At 33.2% G+C, this 26,088-nt stretch overlaps 1 protein-coding gene across 1 annotated transcript in view; it reads left to right on the top strand.

Annotated features, from left to right (window-relative positions):
* Positions 1–1,335: 1,335 nt before the first annotated feature.
* The window catches only part of LOC118184581 (uncharacterized), a 566,531-nt gene continuing 541,778 nt past the window's right edge, over positions 1,336–26,088 (top strand). The window contains exon 1 of the mRNA XM_085823800.1: positions 1,336–2,474. Coding sequence (XP_085679926.1) covers positions 2,201–2,474 — 274 coding nt within the window. The 5' untranslated portion in view covers positions 1,336–2,200. The remainder of the gene's footprint in view (positions 2,475–26,088) is intronic.

The following is a 26,088-nucleotide window of genomic DNA, read 5'->3' as shown; positions in this document are numbered from 1 at the left end:
ATTTAAATAAATTACGAAAATTTTCTAGGTGGGGCAAAATTTGAGAATAAATAACAACCTATTACCTTTCTTTTATTTATTAAACTTTTCTTTGATGTATACAGAAGAAGTACATATACTTGTATGTAAATAATTATAAATTTCTTTGTTTCTCATTACAACTTTCAGCTATAACATCTCATGGAGTTTCAATTTCGAAATCTTTCGTGACTGTGGGAAAAAATTATTAGAATCACAAATTACTTTATCCTGAATTACAGATGCTCATCAGTTAGACTGGATCATTTTTTAAACCGGATCTTTTTTATAACCGAATCTTTTTTAAACTGGATCTTTTTTTATAATTTTTTAGTAATAATTTTTATGCGAAAACAATTTGTTTACACGAAAAAAATGTGGTCATAAAGGAAAGGATTATTCTCGCTGCAAAAATTTCGTACCTGTATCTTTTGACAAGTGAAAAGAAAAAATGCTAATGAAATCTGTTTCTTCAACTATATTTGAATAAGATTTATATCCCACTTTAAAATAATTAGCTCCATTTGTGGATTTTCTAGGCATCGTTTGTTTCTTATGTCAAGGAAAATAATGTAAAATTGGCCTGAAAATAGTTCGTATCTTAAAATTTTCTTCAAATTCTTGCCATAATAATTAATGTCATAATAATGGTAATTAACTTGTTAATCTAGGAAATTTATTCGCGAGACGTTTAAAATTGTTTCGGGAACCGCCAGTTTGACACCACTGCCTTAATTGATTTTTTTAACGCGAATGTTTTTTTTTGGGGGGGGGGGATCTAACTTGCGTGTTATAAGAGATTCATCTGTTTGTGTATATTCCCGATTCTTGCATTATCTAATATTGGAAAAAAAAAAAGAGTTCGATTTGGCAGAAGTTTACGCAGAACAAGCAAGATACACGTCTAAAGAACATTTCACTGCTTACGTAGCACTAATGATTTATTTGAGAAGTAAAAGAAAAAAGATAATCAATACACCTCTCTCTTACTGGACATCATCGTCTGATTCTTCAGTCACGAAACTACCTACACCTAATAGTATTAGATCTGAAAAGACACGTAGAGGATAAAAAATAAGAAAGAAAAGAAAAATATCCTATCAAATGGCGCTTTGGAAAAAAAGAAGAAAAGAATACCCTAAAAGAAATGAATCGGAAAAGAAAAAGGAAGAACTGAAAAACACTCAATCGATCCCGACGAGAAATTCAAAAGTCTAGCGACAGAGGGCGCAATCGCCGGCTGCACAACTCCGCCTATCCACGGCACGTCACGTGTCATGTGATGCAGCGCTAGTCCCTGCACACCATCCTACCTCCCGCTACCAACAAACCAGCAGCCCAAGCAGGCACTTGACTATCTACTTCGGGCGCAGTTGGATGGTGTTCGGTGGAAGCTATTGAAGTCTGCGATGCGAGTTCGATATACACTCCTCAACTGGCCGTGGATTCCATCGGCGATTTGATTGGATACCTATGCAGTGGAGGACTCCCAAAGGTGTATTCGTGGTCCTCATTCTAAACATGGACGACAAGAAATACCATCGCCACTTGTACATCAGGTGCTCTTGCGTGCCGCAGTGAGTTTTAACACACCTCTTCCAAGGCTACCTTTAGTTTTGTTGTTGTTTTTTTACAAGAAAGCAAAGCTCGCATGACTGCAACCGCAAAACGTTGAACTCTCTCGGATAAAGTGTAAACATTGCGGTTAGGCCTAAGGAAAAAGCGAATAAAAAATTACGGATAGCCGTTTGATCCTTTATTTTATTTCTTTCGAAGACGCTGGCACGTTTTCAAGTGCATGTAACCCAATTTAGCACCTGTTTTTGTGCACTTTAGTTTTTTGCTTCTGCAATCTTCTGAACGTTGTTTCCCGCTTAGACAAAGTGTGGCATTCTATGTATAGCTGTTAAAAGAACACATTATATTTTTATACATTAAGAGAAAAGATTAGGACAAAGTCCTAATGTTTAGTAAACACTACTGTTGAAAAGAAAAAAATAAAACATTAATTCTATTCTGATTGGTGATATATATTCGGTGATGACAACTTTAGAATTGTTTTACGTGGAATACCGGATTTGATTTCTTTTTTAAATAAAAACAAAAACTTGCTGTTTGGTATTAAAAAAAAATAAACTTCACATTTCCTGATGGATACATCGATAATTGGATATTAAAACTAATGGATCATCTTGTACAAAGCATGGATGTAGTATCTTCTTCAATTAAAATCCTAGGGAAAGGTGGTGGCAGTTACAGTTTACAGCGGTGGTGCAATTGGGATTGCAAATTAGCATTTGGTGTGTCTTCAAACAGTTTATTCGGTGCTTCTTCTTGCAGCAGCGATAACTGTGGTGTAAGAGTGAAAAACACAAATGATTTACTAAAGAAATCAGGGAAAATGTTACTATATTTGTTCATCCTGCTCTTACATGGTCCTGGACTCGTAAGCTGTGGTGAGTACAGTTATTTTACGAAAATGACGTCGCTATTTAATTTTTATATTTAAAATTAGAGAATAGTTGAAGATCACTGCAATTCTAATTTCGTTGTCATTAACACAGATATTTTCTTTGATATGAAACTGATGAACAACGATTGGTATATTTGGTACATTCACCGATTTCTTTTTGTAAGCACTGATATTTACTTTGTTATAAAATTCTTAATTTCCAGTTTATTATTATTATTTACCAGTTTTAACGATAAAACTAAGTATTTATGTTTGTCAAAATAGTGCATTCATTTGGAAAATAATAAATCGTGCAAATTATTATCAGGCAGTTTTAAATATAAAACAGGTTTGGTACTTTTACAGTTTTCACCCTTTGATAAATATCAATATTTATTTAATTTAAAGCCGAGGAATTAAAACTGAATATATATTTTTTGAAAATTTTCAAAATACTTACGAAAAGTCTATATATGAAAGGGATAAATACTTTCATATTTTTGCTGTGCCTTTAAATTTCTTTAATGTATTAATTTTTATTTTATTATTTAAAAAAAAGTATCATTTTATTGCACTGTTTTGTGAAAATGGCATTGTTGTTATGAGTTTAAATCACTCAAAATATGTCTGTAGTTTCATGTAAATTTTTTAATTTGGTGTAATTAAAATACGATGCGCAGCAGTTATAATTGGGTCTGGCGAACCGAAAAGTAATAATGTTTTTTAACACATTTCAAATGGATAATCAGTTCATCATAATAATAATTAAAATATGCTTATTATTATTATGGCCAAAAATGATAAAACTATGTGAGATATATGCATGGTATTTTGTAAGTAAACACAAATAAACAAAAAATCACTGGCTAAAACGTGACACTTCGGTGTGAGGAATGCCTATCATACTTATACTGTGGAAATTAATTGGGATGAAGTGATTTTTCCACAGAATTTTATGTTGCCAACAGGTCCTTCAAAGCAATTTTGTCTGCCTTAATGCTATCTGGATACCTGTTTTCGACTAATCAGACCATAAATTAAAATTAATGCACCAATTTTAATCTTGTTTCTGTGAGAAGAGGAAGTTACGTTTTGCATACTTCTCAAATACATTTTGTATCCATTCATTTTTGTGTACTAAAAATGAATATAACACCTACAAAGAGAGCAAATATTATCGCATTTATGATATATCTAGGATACATCAGTACTATATTGCTTCCGCGGCTGATGTTGGAAAATCGAACGTTTCTCGAATTATGAAAAGAGACAATGAAACTGGATAATTTTCTCCGGAAAGGAAGATCAAATGTGGAAGAAAAGGAAAACTGCTTAAAAATCTGATCGATTTTCCTACTCTAAAATAACATTATTAATCCAACGAAACCTAGGTAAGAACTTAAAAGAGATCTCTCTTCTTTTGGTATTTATAGTCATCCTTCTAATGTGCGGCGTAGACTTTTCACTGACGGTCGGAAAGCAGAAAATATAAATCTTTGACCGTAAATGACTGAAAAAATGTCATTTTCAGCGATGAGACTCATTTATTTGTTCATGATTACACATCTAACATTGTTAGACGAAAAGATGAATCATCAAGACCTCAACATGTCCAGTAAACCGTAAAATACCCTCAAAAACAGATGTTTTGGGAGAAGTCCAGTGTCTATTGACGGCATAAGGAATTCATCGAACTGTACATAAATATTAAAATCTAGGATTGTGCCATTCTGAAAAACTTTTGCAGGGCTATTCCAACATAACCGATCACTTGATATCGGATTCTCCCCCCCCCCCCGGAGGACAGGAGGAATTTTAAAGGATATTTTTACCACAAAAGTAATATTGTGAAAATCACATGATATAATACTCTTTAAAAAATCCTGTAATAATACTCTTTAAAAATACTCTAATAGCACTCTTTAAAAAATACTCTAATAATACTTTAATAATACTCTTTTTTTCTCCTTTGTTAAATTTATAAAAATCGTTTTATCCACTAAAAATGAACAGTTTAATAAACGAATAGTTTTAACTCAGTCTGTTAATGCATTTATTTTTGTAGCAGTAGTAGTAAAAAGATGAAGATTTACAGCCAGGGTTTATCTCTTAATTCCTTAAGTATCTGAATCTGATTCATAATCTTGTATGCAGACCTTGAAATGTATTTTTCGTTACCGTTGCCTTGGCTGATAATCCCATTTAGGATTCTACACTTCTCGCGTCCCCGACAAAATTAACAGTATAAAAAAGAGCGAATGGAGGGTGTAAAAGACAAATTAAATACGCACATATAAAAAAAATATTCTCATTATTTGTGTCATTCATATTTTCCGAAAAAGGTCTTTGATATAAAAAGCAGTGTGATTTTTCTTTTACTAATTGTTTGCGCGGCTAGCCGCTAAAATAATTGTTATAAAAAAGAAAGAAAACTGTAATGATTTTAATGAATTTCTCTAACGTAATTTCACGGGTCTAGCTAGTAATTAATAATGATTGAAATAAATCTGCGTTTATTGCTTTTAAATAGCTGTTTTAATCAGTAACAGGCAGATTAAATTTAAAAGAAAAATGAGACATCTTACGTTACGCGAAATGTCAACGATCGCGTAGAAGTTAAAAATATTTTAACATCGATATACTCGTATCTTTAGAATTCTCGATAAAGTGATTAATGTTGCCATACTTTTTTATATTCGCTGTATTTTTTTAAATAATACATGACCATAATATTTGATGGTATATAACATACTTTTATTTGTGTTACCACATAATTTTTTATATAATTCGCTATATTATTTCTTTGAAAATAATACATAGAGATAAAATGTGGTTGCCAGCATCCTTTTATTTGTATAAAAAGTGAAGTTTGAGACTAAATAGCGGCTCTGCTGCTATTAGTAGTGAATATATAAATAGATAAAAATTAAGAATGCATTAGTTTGTTAATAACAAAATGAATTTGGAAGAAAAAGTAAATATCTCGCAGTCGCGTGAGAAGAATGAAATATATTAATTTCGACAGTGGCAAATGTTTCTTTAAATCAATAAGTTTGTTGATTAAATCCTGAATACGCATATATTGCGTTTTGCCGAATGGCAACACACTTCTTTTATACTGCTGAGTTTTTTGGTTACATTTGGAAATGCTTTGGAGAGTTCCAACAGAAAGCTTCTACATCGCTGAAATCTTAATCAGAAGTTCCTTAAACCGCACAAAATGCGAAATAAATTTAAAAAATAATAATAAAAATTTTGACTTCGTGGTGCAAACGCTCAGTTGAGGCGGAGCACTTCGTATGTTCAGAATTTAATAGCTCTAAATTCCATTATTTTTCCACAGTGCGAATGATGAACGACGTAATGAACACTTAATATTATTTGTATTTAATTTGCTTGTAATTAAACTTGTAAATGGCCCGTTGCTAATTTTAATCTTAGGATTTTATGCATAATAATTAATAATTTTATTTTCATCGTAATTAAAAGCATTCTAATAGATAAAATTTTTGCTCTCTTCTTTGGATTTTCATCTGTTTTTTTTTTTGGGGGGGGGATTCTAAAATTGAATGACTCTAAATTTTAACCTCAATATATTTTCCATCAAAATCATGTTAAGCCGTATTATTATGCTTTTAAGTCTGATTTGACTGATTCTTCTGGAATCATGGCACCGCTTGTCGTGAAAGCCCCCCCCCTTTTTTCATAGTTTAGAATTGGCAGGTCACGATTTACTGTCGAGATTAACAGTAGTTGCAAGAAAAGTTGAATTATTTATTCCCGTTGCACTTTATGTGTTTCCAAAGCCGCAGTTATGTAAGGAGCTAAAATCCCAACGTTTCGTTAATTTAACAGGTGTATAATAGAGTCACAGACATTACAATATAAATTTTTCCTACTTATATATCGACATATGTCAGATTCAAATAATGTCGGATTTAAGAAGATGGTTTATTCTGCCGCATTTTTTAAAATCAGAAAAGCTGTATCTGAATTTTCTCAGTGTTATTAATATTTTAACGCTTAATGACAAAATTGATGAAACTTTTAACGACTTGTGATATAAAGGTTAACATGTTTTCCCTATTTCCTGGCTTTTGAACTTGCTAGCTGCTTAACATATTTATCATAAGAAAGGAGAAAATACATAATGATTTTAATGAGTCCATCTAGTGATATCATAAAAATGTTTAATATTTCTAATTAGACAATTTATGGTTTAAAAGCGTATAAGGTATTTCTCCCGCTTTCCTAGCGTGCCTTCGTGGTGTAGTGGTTCTGCAAGCTGGGACGGTATTCCATAGGTCCGTGGTTCGATCTCCGGCGAAGGCGGTTGCTAATTTTTTATCTCTTCAGCTTTCAAAAATTACCTAATGTCTCTACAGTGGCGCCCGAACTAAAAGGGTGTTGGGTGAGGATTCTCCACACTCAGGATTTGGTGATTGGGTTCAAAAAAAATCCCAGTCGACCTTTAAAAAGGGGAGTATATAAGGTATTTCTCCCGGTTTCCTAGTGTGCTTTCGTGGCGTAGTGGTTCTGCACGCTGGGCCGGTATTCCAGAGGACCGTGATTCGATTCCCGGTGAAGGCGGTTGCTATTTGTTCATCTCTTCAGCTTCCAAAAATTACCTAATGTCTCTACAAGCGTTTTTATTCAAATCAATCAGATTAAAATATAGAAAACATTTACTTAAGTATTGCATTGCATTTAAATAATTTTTGTTGCTGTGGAAAAGGAAGACTAAAGTTTAACTATCTTAACGCTTTACGGAATAACACATTGCCGCGTGGAATATAAAAGTATTTTATTTTAGGGAATGGCAACACACTCCTTTTAAAAAGCCGAGGTATCTTAGATTAAAATTGAAAGATAAATAAATATCTTACATTTTGTTGAATGGCCATAGTCTCGCGGTGGAGATAAAAATGTTTTAATTCGAACAGCGATGCCACTGCTAGCTTTTAAATCACCGAATTTCATTAAATTTGGGCAAAGCATAATATAAATTAAAAAAAAAAAATCAAATTCGGTCTTCGGTATGCATACGTTCGGATGGAGCACTGTGTGTATTTAAAATTTGGTTCCTTTACGTACTGTTGTTTTTCCACAATGCGAGGAAATTATATGCACACATATATACAGATTCTTCGTTATTTAAATAATATAATAAAGATGAAAAAGTATTATTGTTAAGAAAAAGAAAAACGTCCCAGTATAAAATTATAATTAGCAGCAGTAAATTTACTTTAATTATGAGTAAAACTCACTAAGTTTCGAGGGCAGTTAAAAGAAGTACGCCAAGCTAGCTACCGAAGGCGTTGATTTTGAGTAAAATCTATCAGTTAACATGATGATCAAGCATAAATCCCTTTCTTCAAGAGCATGCTCTTAAAATGATGAAGATTTAATCAACGTCTAAGCTGCTTTTAGTTTAATTTTAAAAGAAATATGATTTTTACTATTAGTATTTATGCTAAAGGTGTTGTTATTTATTTACGAATTTATTGTTCTGACAAAATAAAAATGTATTGTCCCTAAACATGCGGGAAATACATTTTACAGTCTTTATATGTAAGCGATTCAATACGGGACAATTCCTCACTTTACGTAATTTAAGATATAAGTATCAATAAATTGATTAACTTAACAAATTTTTAATAATTTTTTATTTTTAGTCCAAAATTTCAATTTGCCCTGAAGGGACTATTAATTTCATTTTGGCATTTTGCGTTGAAAACTATAAACGGCGAATTGCTTTTCAAATTGTTGCCACCAAATATTAGAACCCTCTATTATAGTTAAAGAAATTAAATAATGGAGAATCTGCATGCATGTTTCTCGCATTGCGATAAAACGACGGTACCTAAAGCCATCCAAATTTGAATAACGTAATCTTCCGTAGAATATGGGCATGTGGAAGCCCTAGTTTGGAATTTGGAATTTTGTTACATTATCGATTTCATATTTTGTAACACTTTAACTAATTAGTGATTAACAAACTAAACGATTTCAATGTGAGCAATGACAACACTCTCTGTGGCGAGGAGGGAATTATTTCCAGTGCAGGAAACTCTGTATTGGAAATTCTAGAGACATGCTCATTTTTAAATTATTTTTCGATATTGCTGTTAAACTGAATTTTATTGTTTGAATACGTAGAACATTATATTTAAGAAATAAAGGTAATGCACAAAATGTTAAAAAATAAAAACGCCCCTTTGGTCGTAATTTAAAATCTGAAACCTTTCAGATTTTATTTTTTAGTTATTTAAAATTAAGCGGTGTGTGTTTCAGGTATTAAATTAAATACGAAATAAAACTGTAATTTTGCGGTCATTATAGTTTGAAAATTTTTAATTTAAGGGAAAAAAGAATTCTGAAGTAATTTTGCAGATGTAGTACGCTTTTTAGTCCAAAAGAGCTCAGAAGGGCTATTCGTTTTGGCATTTTTGCATTGATTCACTATAAACGGCGAATCACTTTTGAAATTGCTGCAAACAAATATTATCGCCCTATGTTATATTTAAAGAAATTAAATAATGAATAATCTGCATAAATGTGATAGAACAATGGTACCTAGAGCTACCAAATTTTGAAAAACGTACGTCTCCACCCGAATATAGGCATCTGTAAGCCCATATCTGAAACTTGGAATTTGTTTTTTTTCTATTTCATATTTTGTAATAGTATTTATGAGTTTCTATTAAGCAACTCAACAATTTCAAAGCAAGCAATGGCCAACACTGTACCGGGGGGGGAGAACAAAAAAACATTATCTCCAGTGCGCGAGACTGTGTATCAGAAATTCTTAAGATATGCTTTTTTAAGTATTTTGCGATATAACTGTTGGATTGAATTTTATGGTTTAAGTACGGCGTAATATAAAAGCTGAAAAAGTTTACAGATTTTTTTTAATTAAATATATTTATGAACTTGCGTATTTTATTTTATTGTAAGCATCAGAGGCACTATTACTGAGACCAAGAGCAGGTTGATAAACTTATCAAAAGCATGAAAAACATTAGCAAACCCTGTGATGCTACGTTGAAATCTGAATCCTGTCGGATTTTCTTTCTTCCTACCTACTTATTTATTATTAAATTTTAATTTTTCTGGCAGCCCGGACTACAATATTGCTTTCTTCATTATCACTTGTTTTCATTCAGCTAAAAAATAAACTAATAATCATTAGAAGAGAGACACGCCAGTGTGACAATCAAAATCGCAATAACAACGTTGTATTTCGCGTACATTTATTAAAACACTCAATCGATTTCGAGGGCAGCTACACAGGTCCCTCCTCATCAGGAGAACGAAATTACTAGAAAAACCTAGAAAACTAGAAATTGTGATTACTAGAAAATTACTAGAAGTTCTAGTAATTTTGTTCTGATGAGGAGGGACCTGTAGCTGCCCTCGAAATCAATTGAGTATTTTAATAAATATACGCGAAGTACAAGGTTGTTGGTGTAATAATCATTAGTTATTTTTAAAACTTATGCTTTTCTTCCAGTACCTAGCATGTATTTGCTATCGGTTTTGCTGTCTTTTGAAACATTCATTACCTTGCTTTTTATCTGCGTGCTAATTACTGGCGTGAAAAGTGCTGTTGTGTTGACTTAAAGGGGAAAAAGCAGAGTAATAACTTCAGTCATAAAGAAAAGCTCATGTGGGTGTAGACACAGGTGGAAGTCCTCGTTTCTATGTCGCCTGGCGGTAGCTAAATGAAACGCGTCAGACATCCACCTGCACTCTTGGGGAATTAAATATGAAACAAAAAGAAGGAAAAGAAAATAAAACAGAAGCACCTGTTTTCACGAATTTAGAAAACCTGTTTGTGTGTGTGTCTGTCTCCCTTTGTTTTTAAAATTCTAGTCTAGGGATTCTCAGTCTGGGTTTCATAATTTCTTAAAAAGGGGATTGTGGTCAATCTTTTATTCAGCTGTTAAATATTCTTTTTAGAGTATGGATAAAAAAAAATACTTATATTCAACTTTGGTATTTATTAACATTTTCTATATGTTTTGTTGTTTAATTTATAAAATACATTAAAAGTAATCTAAAACTAAGGTTATAATTAATAAGAATTCAAATGAATCTGCATTCATTGCTTTAAAATCGCTTGCTTACGTTGTTAATTATTAATAGAGTAAATGTGAAAGAAAAATTAAATATCTTACTCTTTGGTGACTGAAATATACTGCCGCGTGGAAGATTAAAATATATTTATTCGGGTATTGGCAACACATATTTTTCAAATCGCTGAGCTTATTTATTAAATTCGAAAGACAAACATTTGTGAGATATTTGTACCGAGCTTGAAAGACAGACGGTTATCATTCAAGAAATCGAAATATACGAGAAAATATCAAAAGGTAAAGCGATTTCACCAGTATCTATATGCCGTATTTTGACACAAACGTTGAAGAAGAGACATGTTTGTTACCCGTTGATCCCTCATTGTTTGAAGCATCTTTATTGATATGATGATTTGATAATGAAGGTGAAAGATTTCTATCTAGAATAAATACAGTTGATAAAATGTGAATTAAAAATTTTGAGTAAAATTTAAATCGTTGTCAAACCAGTGATTCTTCCCACTACTCCAAATATTTCAGTATGCACACCCTTTGGTGAAATAAATTATGATCTCTGCGTAGGATTACCAAGGAATTATTACGAAAGATAAGAGTTTCATGTGGGAAAAGGGTTCATTAAGCATACTACTGTAAATGGTTTCGGAAACTGTGAAGGAACTGCATAAAAATGCTTGACTTGCTGAGGAATGGGGAATTAATTTTGAAGGACCCGCGCAGAAAATTGAGACAAGGTGTCTTAACCAAGTAAGAGCGGAAAGGTTAACCTCACCAAAAATAAAATTCGCGGATTTAAAATTCTTCCAAAAATTGAAGTCGTATACTGCAGGGCGAAAGATTTTCTTCTGCAGTTTCTCAAGCCATTTAAGTATTATCCCAAGCAAATGCCCCAAGTGGCTGAAAGTTGTTGTGAACAATGGAATCGCACAGAAGGAATGTAAGCAGGAACTGCCTGAAATGAAATAAATTTGAGAAACAAAATATTAGAGATAATAATTAATTAAAAATATTTACATTACTTTTTATATTAACTTTGTATTAGTGTATTTTGTGCTATACATAATATAAGAAATAAAAATTAGCGATTAATAGAGGAACATGGCCATTACATGATTTCTATTTCAAATTCCATTTTTATTAAAAATCGAACTACTTTTTTATTGAAATAAATTTTTATTGAAACATTTCAGAGGACAAAGGGTAGCAAGTAGCTCGCGAACCTCGGAGAGCCGCAGTAAACCAGTTTTTATGCATAGTCAGTTTACTTAAAATACAATTCGAAAAAATCTCCTATTACTGACCTCTCTATTTAATGGAACAACTAATTGGATTTTGTTTCCAAAGATCAAAGGGGAAGTAATACTTTCCTTAAAATTCGTTGCCGTTTAAAACAAAATGGCGGAAGGTCATGGGCTGGACGCATCAATTTTTTTTTAATTTTTTATTTCAATTTTTATATAAAGGGTTACTTTTTTCTGAACATATTTTATGAAAAATATATTGAAATGTAACATTGTGACCATATTAGTTCGGATAAACGTTTTTTCCTGTAAACAGCTTGATTAATTTTTTGATCTAAGCAGTGTACGTATTTCTTAATAAAATGATGTGTAAATTTTACAGTTTAATAATATGTATCATTGATATAATTTAATATTGGATTGCTGCTTTGAAATAGCCGATTTAAAGTAATGGTGAAACGACCAGTGAATATACTTTGAAAATAACCGCTGATGTTGCATGTATGACATCATATGGTTGGTAGGTTGTAAGAGATAAGCTGCGTTATTTATTTGGCTGCGAGTTAGTAGTGTGTCGCAACGAAATTTCAAAATTGATCATGGGCTCTGAAAAACAAGAGCGATTTTTCTTTAAGCGTTCAAATTGGGACATTCGGCGTATTAACGCAAAGCAGACATTATTATATTAACATAGCGTTTGGGCCTCATACAGCTGAAACCGTTTGTGATATACTAAATTCCGTGCAGGCAACACACCATTGTAAAATGTACCACAGTTCTCCCCGAGCGATTTTTAGAGTAAAAAAGTACCCATATATGATACTCGAGAAACATTGCCTGTCACTCCATTGCGCTTCTGCCTCTGGATGCAATTAGCAAGGTAAAGATTTCAAATTCGTTTGTGCCATATGAGCTCACATGCATGAAGAAGGCACGTCGGATTTACCTTCCTCATGCTGAGAAAATTTAGAGAATTCTACATTGAGTTGTTGCTAAGGGTGAAAAGTTGATCTGATACGACAATCGTCGCAGATCCGCACATCTATCAAACGACCAGATCGTCTATAAGATGTTGAAACAGCACCTTCTGATCTGTATCATGTGTTCCTGTGGAGGGGGTGTCCGTTAGATGCACAAGAATGTCCAGGGCGCTTCCTGAAACCATCCTCAAGAGGTGTTGTTGAGGACGTACGGTATCGTGTAGCTGGCAAACCACGGCCATATCTCATTAGTAGTTGAAAAATTCTTGAGATCGCAGCCACGAAAGTTCTGTAGGTGTCTAATACACAGTTTAGCAAAACGTTGGCAGAAATGCTTTGAATGCCGAGGCTTGGGACTTTGGTTAAAGTATTCTTGTTTCCTTTTTGGAAGATTTTTCGTATGTAGAGGTTTACCTGTCGGCTATTTCATTTTCACCAACCCATATTTATTTTTAATACGCATGATTTATAATACGCATCTAATTATTAATTCTTATAGATATTTTCATTACTATTGCCATTAATAAAACCATTTCTAATGCCGTATATAAAATGCCTTTTACGAAATAATCGTTTGGGCGCCGCATGACAATGAATTTTTGACGACATCGATTTTTGTAAAGAGACGCAGTTGTTTTCAGAATTATGTCCTTTTAAGTAATCATTTACCCGCCTTTTAAGTAATCATTTACCCGGAGCATGTTTTTACCAATGATGTAATAAGAATACATGAAACTTATTTTTTAAACAGTTAGTAAATATTTTTTTCTTTCTACCATAGATATATTATTTTTAATTAAATCTAATTATTCAACCCCCTCATTAAGGAAATGCTGAAATTTAATCATTACGTACACAGAGGACATTTCATTTTTTCTCCCTCTTATTTTATTACTTCCTCCTCCTCAACAAGGAAGATAATGTAGTAAACATGTAACTTTATTTACTGCTTCTAATACGTACAGCTTCCATTCTTAGCATTGTCAAAGATAAACTCTTAATTAAGAGCGTCTTTCATGGCGCTTAAAAGAAGACTGTAGAGGATGCCTGAGGCAATAAAGATTCTTTTTTACAAGTTGGATGGTAAGAAACGAGGTAAAGAACAGACGATAAATTTTCCGGAACGATTATTTCATTATGAACACGTATTTATGTATTTTTCTTTCCCTACAGTGGCAATGCAGGATAACACTAAAAGAACTTCAGTTAACGCAGATGCAAATTAAAAAATTTAATTAAGATGGGCATCACGAAACATTAATTTGATTTAAAGGAATAAATTAGGCGTGACTTGGGAGGGGGAATAAAATTGAGGAGAGAGAATAAAAAACAAAGCTCTGTACTTTTTTTTTTCATTGGATCGCTTGCGTATGAAGATTGCAGCAAATACTTATCATATTTAAATGGTAAAAAGTTATACTTTGCCTGAAAAGTCCCATTTCCGGACAGTCGCCAAAATCGGAAGATAAAGTCGCCAAAATAGGTAAATGTAATCTCCAGTCGGTTTGGATTGCGATGTCATTCGCGTCGTATCATCGATTCGGTAATACTTTTTTTACTTATATATATATAAGTAAAAAAATATATATATATTTTTATATATATATATATATATATTTTTACTTATATATATAGTATAGGTATAGTGCTTAGAGGAGCCGACTGCAATACCAAAGGGCTCTGCTTCGAGTCCCGGAGAAGGCATGGCTGCAACTGTCCGTCTCCTCATAGGAGGCAAAGATGGCCCACCTATTAGGTACCTTCATAATAAAGTGACCACCACTTCTGGCCTTAGTAGTGGCTAAGCTGAAAAGTTTGTTTGCATGTCTCTCTCTACTAATAAAGTATCCTGTATGTTTATAGCATTGCGAAAAAGCTGCGCCGCCTAGAGCCACTAGATTTTTAACAAATTTAGTTCTCTATCCGAACATGTGCACCTCAAAGCCCGAATGTTGAATTTCGATTTTTTTTTTTTTCTTTTTTTTCATTTATTTCGTATTTTGTACGAATTTCATAACATTTTGATTAACCAATCAACTCGCCGATTTAAAAAGGAGCAATGGCAACACTGCTGGAAACAAAATATTTTTATCTCCGGTGCGCCAGGCTGTTGCCATTCGACAAATTGTAAATTACTTATCTTTCACTTTTAATCATCAAACTGAGCTTTCTGAAAGCATTGTATTGCCACTGTCGGAAACAAAATATTTTTATCTTGCATGCACCAACGTGATGTCATTCAGTAAAGCTTAAGATTTAATATTTCTGCTGTAGTATAACCAACCACTTGATTTAAATCAAAATGCCTTTAAAAATCATGAAATGTCTATTCAGAAATATTAAATATTTTATGAAATAATGTTAGATGGACTCCATTATAATCTAGGCGTCTAGCCAGGCAGACGGTAGTTTACTAGAAAATATTAACTGAATTTTAAAATATAAACCTGTGTAAAATGTCCATCTAAATGTGTAAAAGAAAGTGTATTTCACTCAGACTGCGCAAATACCCGTGAAATCGACTTTCGACTAAGAGACAAATAAGTATAAGATAACAATTTCTAGTAAAATTGTGGGGTCTTTGGCTTCCTTTTAGGTGCATTGCTATCATAATTTGGAGCAAATGTAGCAGTTATTTGCTTCTTTCGTGTACTTAACAATGATTTGCGAGATTTACTCTTTGCGAGTGCAGGTGGGGCGCAGTTTTCTTCGTGTTCGCTACTGCTGTGCGGGAAGAATTGCTGACGTAGCTCCTGACGTATACCCTCATGTATGGCGGTATACGAAACTGCCACCGATGCTGTTTTTCTGTTCAGCTATTATCGTGATACTTCACGTAAAATGCTGTAACGTTTATTTCAAAGAGACGCGTATCGCTTTCTGAGCGCTGATATAAAAATGAATGGGTAGAATAAGTAGTTGACCTAACTGAACTTAGCTCCGCTTCTTCAGTTTTTGTCCCCTACTTTATGACGCGGCACCGTTATAAAGATTTTGTTGTCTTTTCGGACAGCGGCCGACGTGCATAAACGTGGAACATCGTTATGAAGGTGTACAGTATGCAAATTTAACTAGAAGATCCGGTTAATATGCAACCCATTGAATCCGCCACCGGTTAAAGGGGATTTGACTGTAGCGAGAACACTATTTTTCTTTCATCGACCCATTTTAAAGGAATGGTTTTCGTCATCGCCCCCCTTTTCATTTTTCTCTATAATATACAGCATACAACATAATCATAATGCAAATAATTGCACATAAATAACTCAAAGATAACAATCAAACTAGGAATATAAACAAAGCTGTGAAAAACGTTTATTGTATTTTATTTTATTATTAATCCCAAAGGGGGTGTTAGATCAGAAGGGCTATTCATTTTGAAACGGCATTTTGCCTCTGTTCATGATAAATGTCTGTTTCACTTTTCAAATTGTTGCCACCAAATATTATCTCCCTGTATTATATTTAACGAAATTTAGTAATAAAGAATCTGCATGAATGTATGTATGTTTAACGCATTGTGAAAAAGCAACGATACCTAGAGCCATCCAATTTTGAATAACGTAATCTCCCATCCGAACACCTGAAATCCCGAATATGGACTTCGTTTTATTGCCGATTTCATATTTTGTAAAACTTAACGAATTTTTTATTAACAACTCAACGATTTCAAAACCAGCAGTGGCAACCCTGGCCGGAAAATAACATTTTTATCTCCGGCGCGCCAGACTGTATTATATAGATACGCTGATTTTAAATATTTTTAGCCCAAAGGGACATTAGCTAAAATGCTTTCGAAACGTATATGTGTGTGTGTAAATAAAGAAAAAAAAAACCGCCCCTTTGAGCCTAATATAAAATCTGAAAGTTGTCATATTTTTTTTTCTTTTTTGTATTATTATTATTATTAGTAGTAGTACTATTAATTTTACAAGTATAAAAAAATTTTCAGGGAAAAAAATCACAAATTCCACAAAAATTCGATTTGAATGATATTCTTGGCTGCGCTTCATGTAGTAATGCAATTTTTAAGATTTTTGGCATAAAACTGCTTCGTAAATCGCCTCTTTCAAAAGTATGGAGCCCGTTTTCTATAATGAATAATTGACTTGACGAAACCCTGCTTTTATTAGTTAAGAAGAACAAAAAATCAACAATGTTGGTTTTGTAACAACTTTTATTGTGGGATATTTCTGTCGGATAACTTTTGAATTCTGAAACATAGGGTACCCATGTGTTTTGGATAAGACTTGTGCTTGAACCATTCTCCTTTAATGCAATCAACTAGTCTTATAATATGAAGATCGAATATATCCCAGTTAAGCGGCTGTACGAGCCATGCTGGCATAATATTTAAATTTTCAATGTCTCAGAGGTGAACACTAAGTTTTTTTTTTTTTTTTGTTTTTTTTTTTTGTTTTTTGTAAATTTTGCGAGTAGCTTGTAGTGTATGTTACCGGCAATGTATGAAATACCAGTATTCTGTAAAAATACCTAGGCATCGTGCAGGATGCCTGGCGTTTTTCGACAAAGTATGAGAAATGTTACATACAGGGTGGTTATAATTAAAGTGACCCTATTCAGACCCCTGTAGAACCCGTTCTTTTTACTGTATTTTGATCAAACTTGGTATATACATTATATGGACTACGGGGAAAAGATTTCTGCAATAAAAAGTAGTTCTAATTTTGACCACCAGATGGCAATTTTCAAAAATGCCTTATGCAAATTCGTCAAACCTATAAAGAGACCTTTCAGTCAGAGCCAGAAAATCATTCTGCGTGCCTTTGTCATCGTTAATCATGCCCTTACAGAAAGAAGAAAGGTCGAGCTTTAACTGTTTATCAGAACTGTTAAAACTGTTTTATCAGAACGGCAGCGATAGCTTACCTGCATTGCGTGAATATTGTCGTTTAAAGGAATTGCGAAAAGAACCATGTCGGACTATATTTTATTTCAGAAATCGTTTCCCCGTGGTCCATATAATATATATACCAAATTTCATCAAAATTCAATTCGTAGAACAGGTTCTAGAGGGGTCTGAATAGGGTCACTTTAATTATAACCACCCTGTACTTTCCGTAGGCACTGTGTGTAATACCTTGGCATTCTATAGAATGACAAATGCTATTTAGGAAAAGTTTAAAAAAAAGTTATGATAAGATCGTTATTTAAAAAACGTGCATTTCTCAAATATGTAAATGTTATTTTGAAAAAATAATAGAAGAGTACCACTAAGTTACTTTTACTCAAAATACATAAATATGAATGTTGTACAAAGCAAAATTTCTGTGTTTCTTATTAAGGAAAACAATGTACGAAATTACGGAATGAATGTATTAAATATATTTCATATGTATTCATTATGTATGATGTATGGATATTCGAAAAGAATCGGAGATTCGTTTCATACTTTGTCGGCGGGTTTTCGACTTTCTAAAAAATGCTTATGTATTCTATACAAAGCCGGCTGCCTTGCATTGCTGGTAACGTATACAACAATATATCGTCTGAAGAAGTTTTGTGTTTTTCTTCTTTTCTTTCTTTCTTTTTTGAGCAGGGGAGGGGTTGTTCCAGCGTTTTACTTTTTTATATTCCGGTTTTTTTCATAACAAAGTTATGTATGAATACTACATAAGTGATTTTTAAAAATTAATTATAGTTATTATTATGTATGAATAATAGGTTACCTGATATTTAAATAATTGTTTATTTCCCCCCTTTATATTTATTTTATGATTTCTTCTTTACTACATAATACAGCCATATCAGTAAATTAGTTTTCAGTTTTACAATATTGTTACGAAATGTCAAGGCGCTTCCCCGCAAAGCAGTTTTAGGGTTGCTATAAAATGGCAAGGGAGGCAGGGTTGCCACATTTGGTGAGAAATCGCTCACTTGGCGACAAAACTGGCGTTGTGCCATGGACGGATGGAGAATCTTCTGGAACGAATTCTTACCGGTTTAGCTTAGAATGTTCTCGAACACAAGCCGAAAGCTATATAAACCCTGCTGGTCCGCAGTCAGTTAGTATCGTGAGTGTGCCTTGTCGAGAGGGCGAGAGTGTGTGCCTCGCATAGAGTGCGAGATAGTTAGTATATCAGTGTGCCTCGTCTAGCGAGCCGTGCGGAGTTGATCGAGTTGACAGCCGGGCAACAAGTGCCGAGTAGGTCGTCGAGAGAGCGTGTTGAGCTCCGGTAACGACTGAACCGAAGAGTCGGGAGCTGTGATCGTGTGTCGTCGAGTGCATCGCGAGTTGTAGCGTGAAGAGTCTCGAGAGTACGTGGAGTTCCGAGAACGAACGAGCAGAGTCGGGTGCTTTGCAGGAAGCTGTCTCCACCGTGATAGCCTGATAACCTGAAGGCTGTGTCGCTGACTGTTCCAGCGTGTTTATAGTAGATCTTCGACGACTGTAAACGTGTTTTGGAGATGTCCTGACAATACTGGCAAATAAAGTGTGTTTCGATACTTTATCAAGTGTCGTCGTTATTCACTCCCAATCTACAAACCCCGTACGAACGGGAAGGAAGAAAATAACGTAACAACTGGTGTCAGAGAAGAAAAACGCAACAATGTGCATATTCGGCTATCGACCCCTTGATCATCATTGACCCCCATTATAACTTTATCGACGGCTAGAGGGCTACCCACCAGTGGCGAGTAGCTAAGATCGCTGAATACTGGGAGCTTCGTCTGCTTTCAACCACAGGCGACCAGGCTGTTTGCATGCTTAGTTTTGGTGGTTATTCCCATGTGTGACGTGAATACGAGCCAGTTTTCCTCAGAAAATCCTCCACGAAGACATCCCTCCTCTTAGGCAGGTTATCCGGGTGGCTTTGTCGTATTCAGATAACCTAACCGTTTAAACGGAGGTTAACTGGTGCAAGAATCTTCGAACTTTACTTGCGGAAACCAGTTTTACAGTTTTAAACTTCATACGAAGAAAGTTTGCATTTAAAGAAAGCCGGAACAGGAAGAAGTCAGCACTGATCTTGTCTAATTTTATTTTTCCCCCTCCAGTGAAGATCTATCCGAGATAACGCAATTAAAAGTTCATTCTTTAATTAATGGGAAGCGCCGGATTAATTTTGCATCTGCAGTTGGTTTGTCCTTGGCCGTCTTCCGCGTGCTGTAGTTCTTTTTTTTTTTTTTTTTTTTAATACGCTTCACGTTTCCTACTTAACTTCCATCAGCTGTTGGACATGATGAAAGCATGCTAATGTGTTGTCATCATTGTGCTGTATCATGATCTATCGTGAGGTGCTGGATGGATATTTCAGTGGTCAAAGTGTAGTATGATGTGCTGAATGCGGAAGTGTAAATGGAGATTAAATTTCCTTAAACCCTCTCGGATTTTTTTAAGTAATCGCTTGCGCTGCGAGCCGCCCAAAATAGTTATTATTAAAAAATGAAAGAATAAGTATGATTGTAATCAGTTCAGGTAGTGTAATTTCACCAGTTCAGCTAGTAATTAATTATTAATGAGAGAGATGAAGAACTATCTGCATTTACGGCTTTTTAATTGCTTAGTTCGACAAAAAGACAAATAGTTTACGCTGTGAAAAGTGGCAGCCATTGCTTTTAAATCGCTGAGTTTGTTAGCAAAATTTGTGTAAGCTCGCACGGAACATAATATAGATAATTTACGTGTGGGGGGGGGATCACGCTTCGAGGTGCACAAGTTTATGTTCAGAAATGTATGTTTGTTCAAAATTTGGCAGCTGCGGGTGCTGCCGTTTTTTCATATTACATACATTTTTACATATTTAAATACATACTTAATGACTTTTCATTATTTAATAATAGAGATAAAAATGAATAAAATATGGACATAAAAACTTTCAAATTCGCTAAACGTTAGAAAATCAAATAGCTTTTAATTCCTTGATAAAGTCCCGTATACGTCAATCTGTAAATTTGAAAATAATCATAAAAACTAATCTTCGATGCATATGCGCTCTAAAAAATGCAGTACTTAATTTTTTGGAATGGTGGGGTATGATTTTTAAATTACAGGTACTGAGATTATATAGGCCAGTGATCTCAAACTGGCAACCCGTGGGACTTATTTGGCTCTCGAAGCAAATTTATGAAGCCGTCGTGAATATTTTCGAGAAATCAATTAGTATTATTAGGACAAGAACTTATAAAAAAATTTGGCAAGCGCATGTGAGGGGTGGTGGCTGTTGTTTGAATACGTTGGAGGTAGGAAGGAAATAACCACTCCTTTGGTGTATACCCAGAAGTGCACCAAAACGGAGCAGTTCTACTGAATATTGTAATCGGGGACCAGATAATCAGAAAGTAATTTATTACAATTTCCATATTTTACACATGCACATATATTTCAAATTTTAATATATCCAGCATATATTTACTATGTTTAATTCAGAATGGGAAGGGGGAAGTTGTAAAGTAACATTAATAATTATCATAAATTTTCAGATAATCACTAATGAAATCCTTGGTCATGCCAATTTACTTATGAAAAATTATTCCGTTTTCTTTTTTAAAATGGTGGGTACAACTATTAGCAGCACGAGATTTCAACATGGGGGAAATTATCAAAATTTAAAAATAAAACCAGATTTCTTTATTTCGTGTGCAATAGTCCAAAATACTGATTCCTAAATGCAACGTAAACTGCAGATCAAACACGCATCAAAGTACATCTTGTCACTCTCGTGGCTGATGCAACAAACTGTTTTTAAATAAAAAATATATACTTGGAGGCGGAGGGGATTCAACGAGGTTCATCTAGTATATTAATATTACTATATCTATGAGCCAAGTCTAAGTTCCATTTTTGCCTAATCTATTATTTATTAACATAGAATCTGTATATGTATGCATGTTCTTTGTACCGTAAAAATTGCTGCCAAATTATGAACACACATAATCCTCCGCCTAAACATGTGCACCTTGGCGCCCGAATTTTTTTTCATATTTTTATATCATATTTTATGCGAATTTAATGATTTTTTGAGTCATAAACTCCGTGATTTAAAAGCGCTGTGCTCGAAATAAAACATTTTTATCTCCAACGCGCCAGACTATTGCCATTCGGCAAAATGTAAGATATTTAACTTCTAGTGAACAAACTCGAGTTTTTAAGAGCAAGGTGTAGCCCACTGCTTAAATTTAAATATCTGTATCTTCCATGTGCTCCCGTGCTCTTTTACTAAGTAGCAAGCCAAGCGATTTAAAAGCAATAAGCATATTTCTTAAAAATATTCTTTCTGCTTTTTAATCTGATTATTCTGAATAAAAATTCATTAATATCATGAGATATCTAATTAGAAATATAAAATATTTTTATGAAATGACACTAGCTGGACCCATTAATATCGTTATGTATTTTAAGTGGCTAGTTTTAAATAAAGATGACGTATGAAATGTATTTTATTTTCTGCTTTTCTCGTGTAAGTTACTTGTATAAGTACTTACTGTCTTATTTGTAAACAATTTAAAGTATTAGGAAAAAAGTTTCAGTAGTAGTTGATGAAAATTTTTACTTTTCCGGTTTCAAGTACCTTAAATATTATACAGGATTTAGTTGTTTCTCTATTCTGTCCGATTTGCAATGATCTTATGCCATTTTTGCCGTGTGCGAGGCAAGGTATTATGTTGCTATGGTGACCTATTTTCTTTATCACATACGCTTGCTTTTGTTTCCTGCTTTAGTCATCTTAAAAGAACGCTTTTGCGCAACACTCTGACGCAGTGATTTATGTTTCACTTATGACTATGATTTTAAATTTTTCAGTTGGTTAAAAGAAGGAAAAAATAGAATTTGCAGTTTGTAAATTTTAGATTGTAGTCTTTTAAACACTTCGAATAACAATTTAATATTAAAATTAATAAACTTAATTATTTTAAAAACTCTCATGTGGACACATGATTTCTTTGTACGGCCCATTAAATTATGCACATTTTTCCTTCACTTCATTAAAACTTATTTCCTCAAATTATTCTAACTTAATTAACCGATTTTTCCAGGCAAGCTGAAAATGACATTAAAAATAATTAAATGTCCCGAGGAGTCAAACTTCTTGTAATTTTATTTTTTCATAACGAGTATAAAACTTAAAAGTATAAGACCCAAAAGTATAAGAACCGGAAGACCGCATTAAAAGTTAGATATTTACTTTCTTTCTCTTTTTTTTGGGGGGGGGAGGAGGGATTCAGAATTAATTTCTTTTTAAATCTACATTCATCATTTAAAACACTTTTGTTACTGGAAATATATGACTACGAGCAACGATTGAAAAAATAAAGTGGAAGGGGTGGGTGTACATATATACATGAGTCATTATATTAATAGGAGTTCTATTCATTTCATTATTTTGACCAAAGATTGAAGTAAATATATTAGTTAATCGTAATAAATTGCCTAATACTTGCACAAAAGCTGCAAAGTAACAAAATAATAATTTATTTCCTAACCCATATTATCGCCTTTGAGAAGGTAGTAGAATTGAATGAAGCAACTTATAAGCATTTAAAGATGACTATTGAACATTTTTTCTTGAAATGAACCATCAAATATGAATCATGAAAAAATTGAAAATGGAAATTTTTATGAAATGAAAGAGTATATATACTTTTGGTTAAAAAAGTGAGCTGCATAACTAGATGTTACAGAAATGCCAAATACATAATTTCAACGTTCTACGGCTAATCATTTTTGCTTTATACGAGATACATACAAAACATCACAAAAAATTCCATTATCAGTCCATTTTGCAATCCGATTTGGAATAAAGAACTCTTTATTCTGTCCGTAGGTACAGACATCACGCAAAAGAATAAGAAAAATGGATTCTAGAACGGTTAGAGACAGATAATTTCGGTAAAATGTGATGGTCAAAATTTTTCGCGATTACACTAATTCCTTTACTTCGTACAAAAAAGTAATAGGTTAGGTTAGGTTATTCAATTACGGCAAAGCCTCGAGGGCTATTTGCCTAAGGGAAGGGATGCCTTCGTGGAGGACTTTCTAAGGGAAACTGGCTCGTATACACGCTACGTATGGGGAAAACACCCATGCAGCCAGCCCGTTCGCGAGATTCGAACCTCGGACCGAACTACCAGCGTTCAGCGATTTTACCGCTCGGCCGCTGGTGGGCACAAGAAAGTAATAAAAAATCTGAAAAGAATTAAAAAACTATGATGTGACACATGACTTCCTTGTACGGATTATTAAACTTGTACGAATTATTAAACGGCATTTTTTTGCTACATTTCATTTAAACTTATTTTCTCGAATTTCATTAGATAAATATTTTTCATACAGTTAATTCAGTTCTTACTGCGCGGCAAAGCAGAAATACATAAAATCTCAAAATATCTTCATTAAAAATTGTAAAATATAGTAAACATTAAACACCAAATACAGTTAAAAGAATTTTTTAAAAAATTTAAAGGCATAAAAATCTTAACCGGAAGATAAAAACAACATAATTCAATCATTTCAAAAGCAAAAAATGCACAATTTACAAACATATAAGAATAAAGAAACTGAGCTCACTAAGCCGAGTAACAAAGTGAATATATATATATATACACAGAAGAGGAATGTAAAAATAAGCTATTGCTTTAAAGATCATTTGATATTGCAGTTTCAGAGTAAAGAAGTTACACCAAGTATAAACAAGAATGCATATATTTATATGCTTTTGGTGTGGCCGATTGCAGCTAAAAAGGGAGGTGCACAACTATATGTTATAGCAAGCCTATATACAAAATATCAACGTTCTGAGGCTACTCGTTTTTGAGTTATGCGAGATACGTACGTACAGACGCCACGAAAAAAATGTCTTCTGAATCTATTTTAAATAAGTTTTATAATTCATTTAGGAAAAAAGAGACCTTTATTCTGTCTTTACGTACAGATGTCACTCAAAAACATCGTTAAATTACATTCGATAGCGGTCAAAATGAATACTTTTGTTGAAATATGAAATCCGGAAAATTTCGTGGTGACAATACTTCCTTTACTTCGTGCAAGGAAGTAAAAATGAACGAAAATATTTTCGTTGTTTTTCTGAATGAAAATAATGCCTAATGTATCTAACTCATAAAACAAAATCTTTACCTTGAATAATAACATTCAAACTCAAAGCAAAACAGTTTCACATAAAAGCGACAGTGTGTTGTTTCGCAGTTTTTTTTTTTTTTTTCAAAGTAAAATGAATAAATATCAAAATATTTAAATAAGTGTAAGGCGGTTTTGGGGGGAAAAAATGGATTGAAGGAAGGAAGAAATATATGATGAGGTTTGCAATGTCGCCATTATTACACATTTTTTCATTATCACTCGACTTTATTTTGTACACAAGCTATAGTGCGCAGAAAAAGTAGATTTATAAATTTGCAATCCCATGTAATGATGGGGTGAATTTTGTTCATCACGTTCATAACATTATTAATGTTAAGAAAAAAAAAAGAGTTAAATTTTTTGCGGATTTTTTTCCTCATGCTTAGAGTATGAATTAACACTTGTAGAAGAATGTTAACGAATCCGCATACATTCATTTTTTAAATGATTCACTTTAGTATGCTGTGATGAGCGAAGCACATTTTTTTAAATATAGAAACAAATTTGCAATTCGCGTTACTTATCTTCTGCAGCGGCTCTGGCGACAGAAAAGGGTGGTGTCGGCTTAAAAAATCCGATTTGTTGCCAAATTTCTTAGCATCTGCTAAAATGAAATTGACTACGTAAACGATAAAGCGGCAATTCATTCAATTTCTGCACATAACAAATTAGGTTGCGTCATAGAAAATAGATTGAAACTGTTGCATAGTTGACAGAAAAGCACAACCAGCTTGATGATGAAAACATCATTTTTTATTTCTAGACGACGAATTTTATAGCATATATCTTCTTAATTAGTACAACAGTAGGGGTGTTACAAGCGCCTCACAAGTTTATAAGTGGCATCAAATTTTTAAAACAATATATGGCTTTATTTGAATCCTAATTGATGATTGGGCAAGACCTTTTACATTGCGGTTTGCTGCAGGGAATGAATGATGTCAGTAACGCATTACAGAGTTTACGAAGAAATTAAAATTAGGAATTTAAAGGGCTGTTGCCAATTAAGTTAGTAATTTCCTAATAATTTTCCGTCATATTTTTGTATCAACTTTTTTAATGTTTCCATTTTAAATTTATTAAAGATTCAATTTTTAAATATGCTAATGATTTACATAATTTCAATAGAATTCTAACTATTTTTGTCAAAGGAGATAATATACTAAATAATCTATTAGAAAATAAATTATGTTTATATATA

Source organism: Stegodyphus dumicola, chromosome 9, assembly GCF_044657685.1.
Source record: "Stegodyphus dumicola isolate Sdum_Otavi_A_Nest chromosome 9, ASM4465768v1".
In the NCBI taxonomy this organism is placed as follows: Eukaryota; Metazoa; Arthropoda; class Arachnida; order Araneae; family Eresidae; genus Stegodyphus; species Stegodyphus dumicola.
Note: the sequence above shows the minus strand (reverse complement) of the source record. Positions and strands in the feature narration are given on the sequence as shown.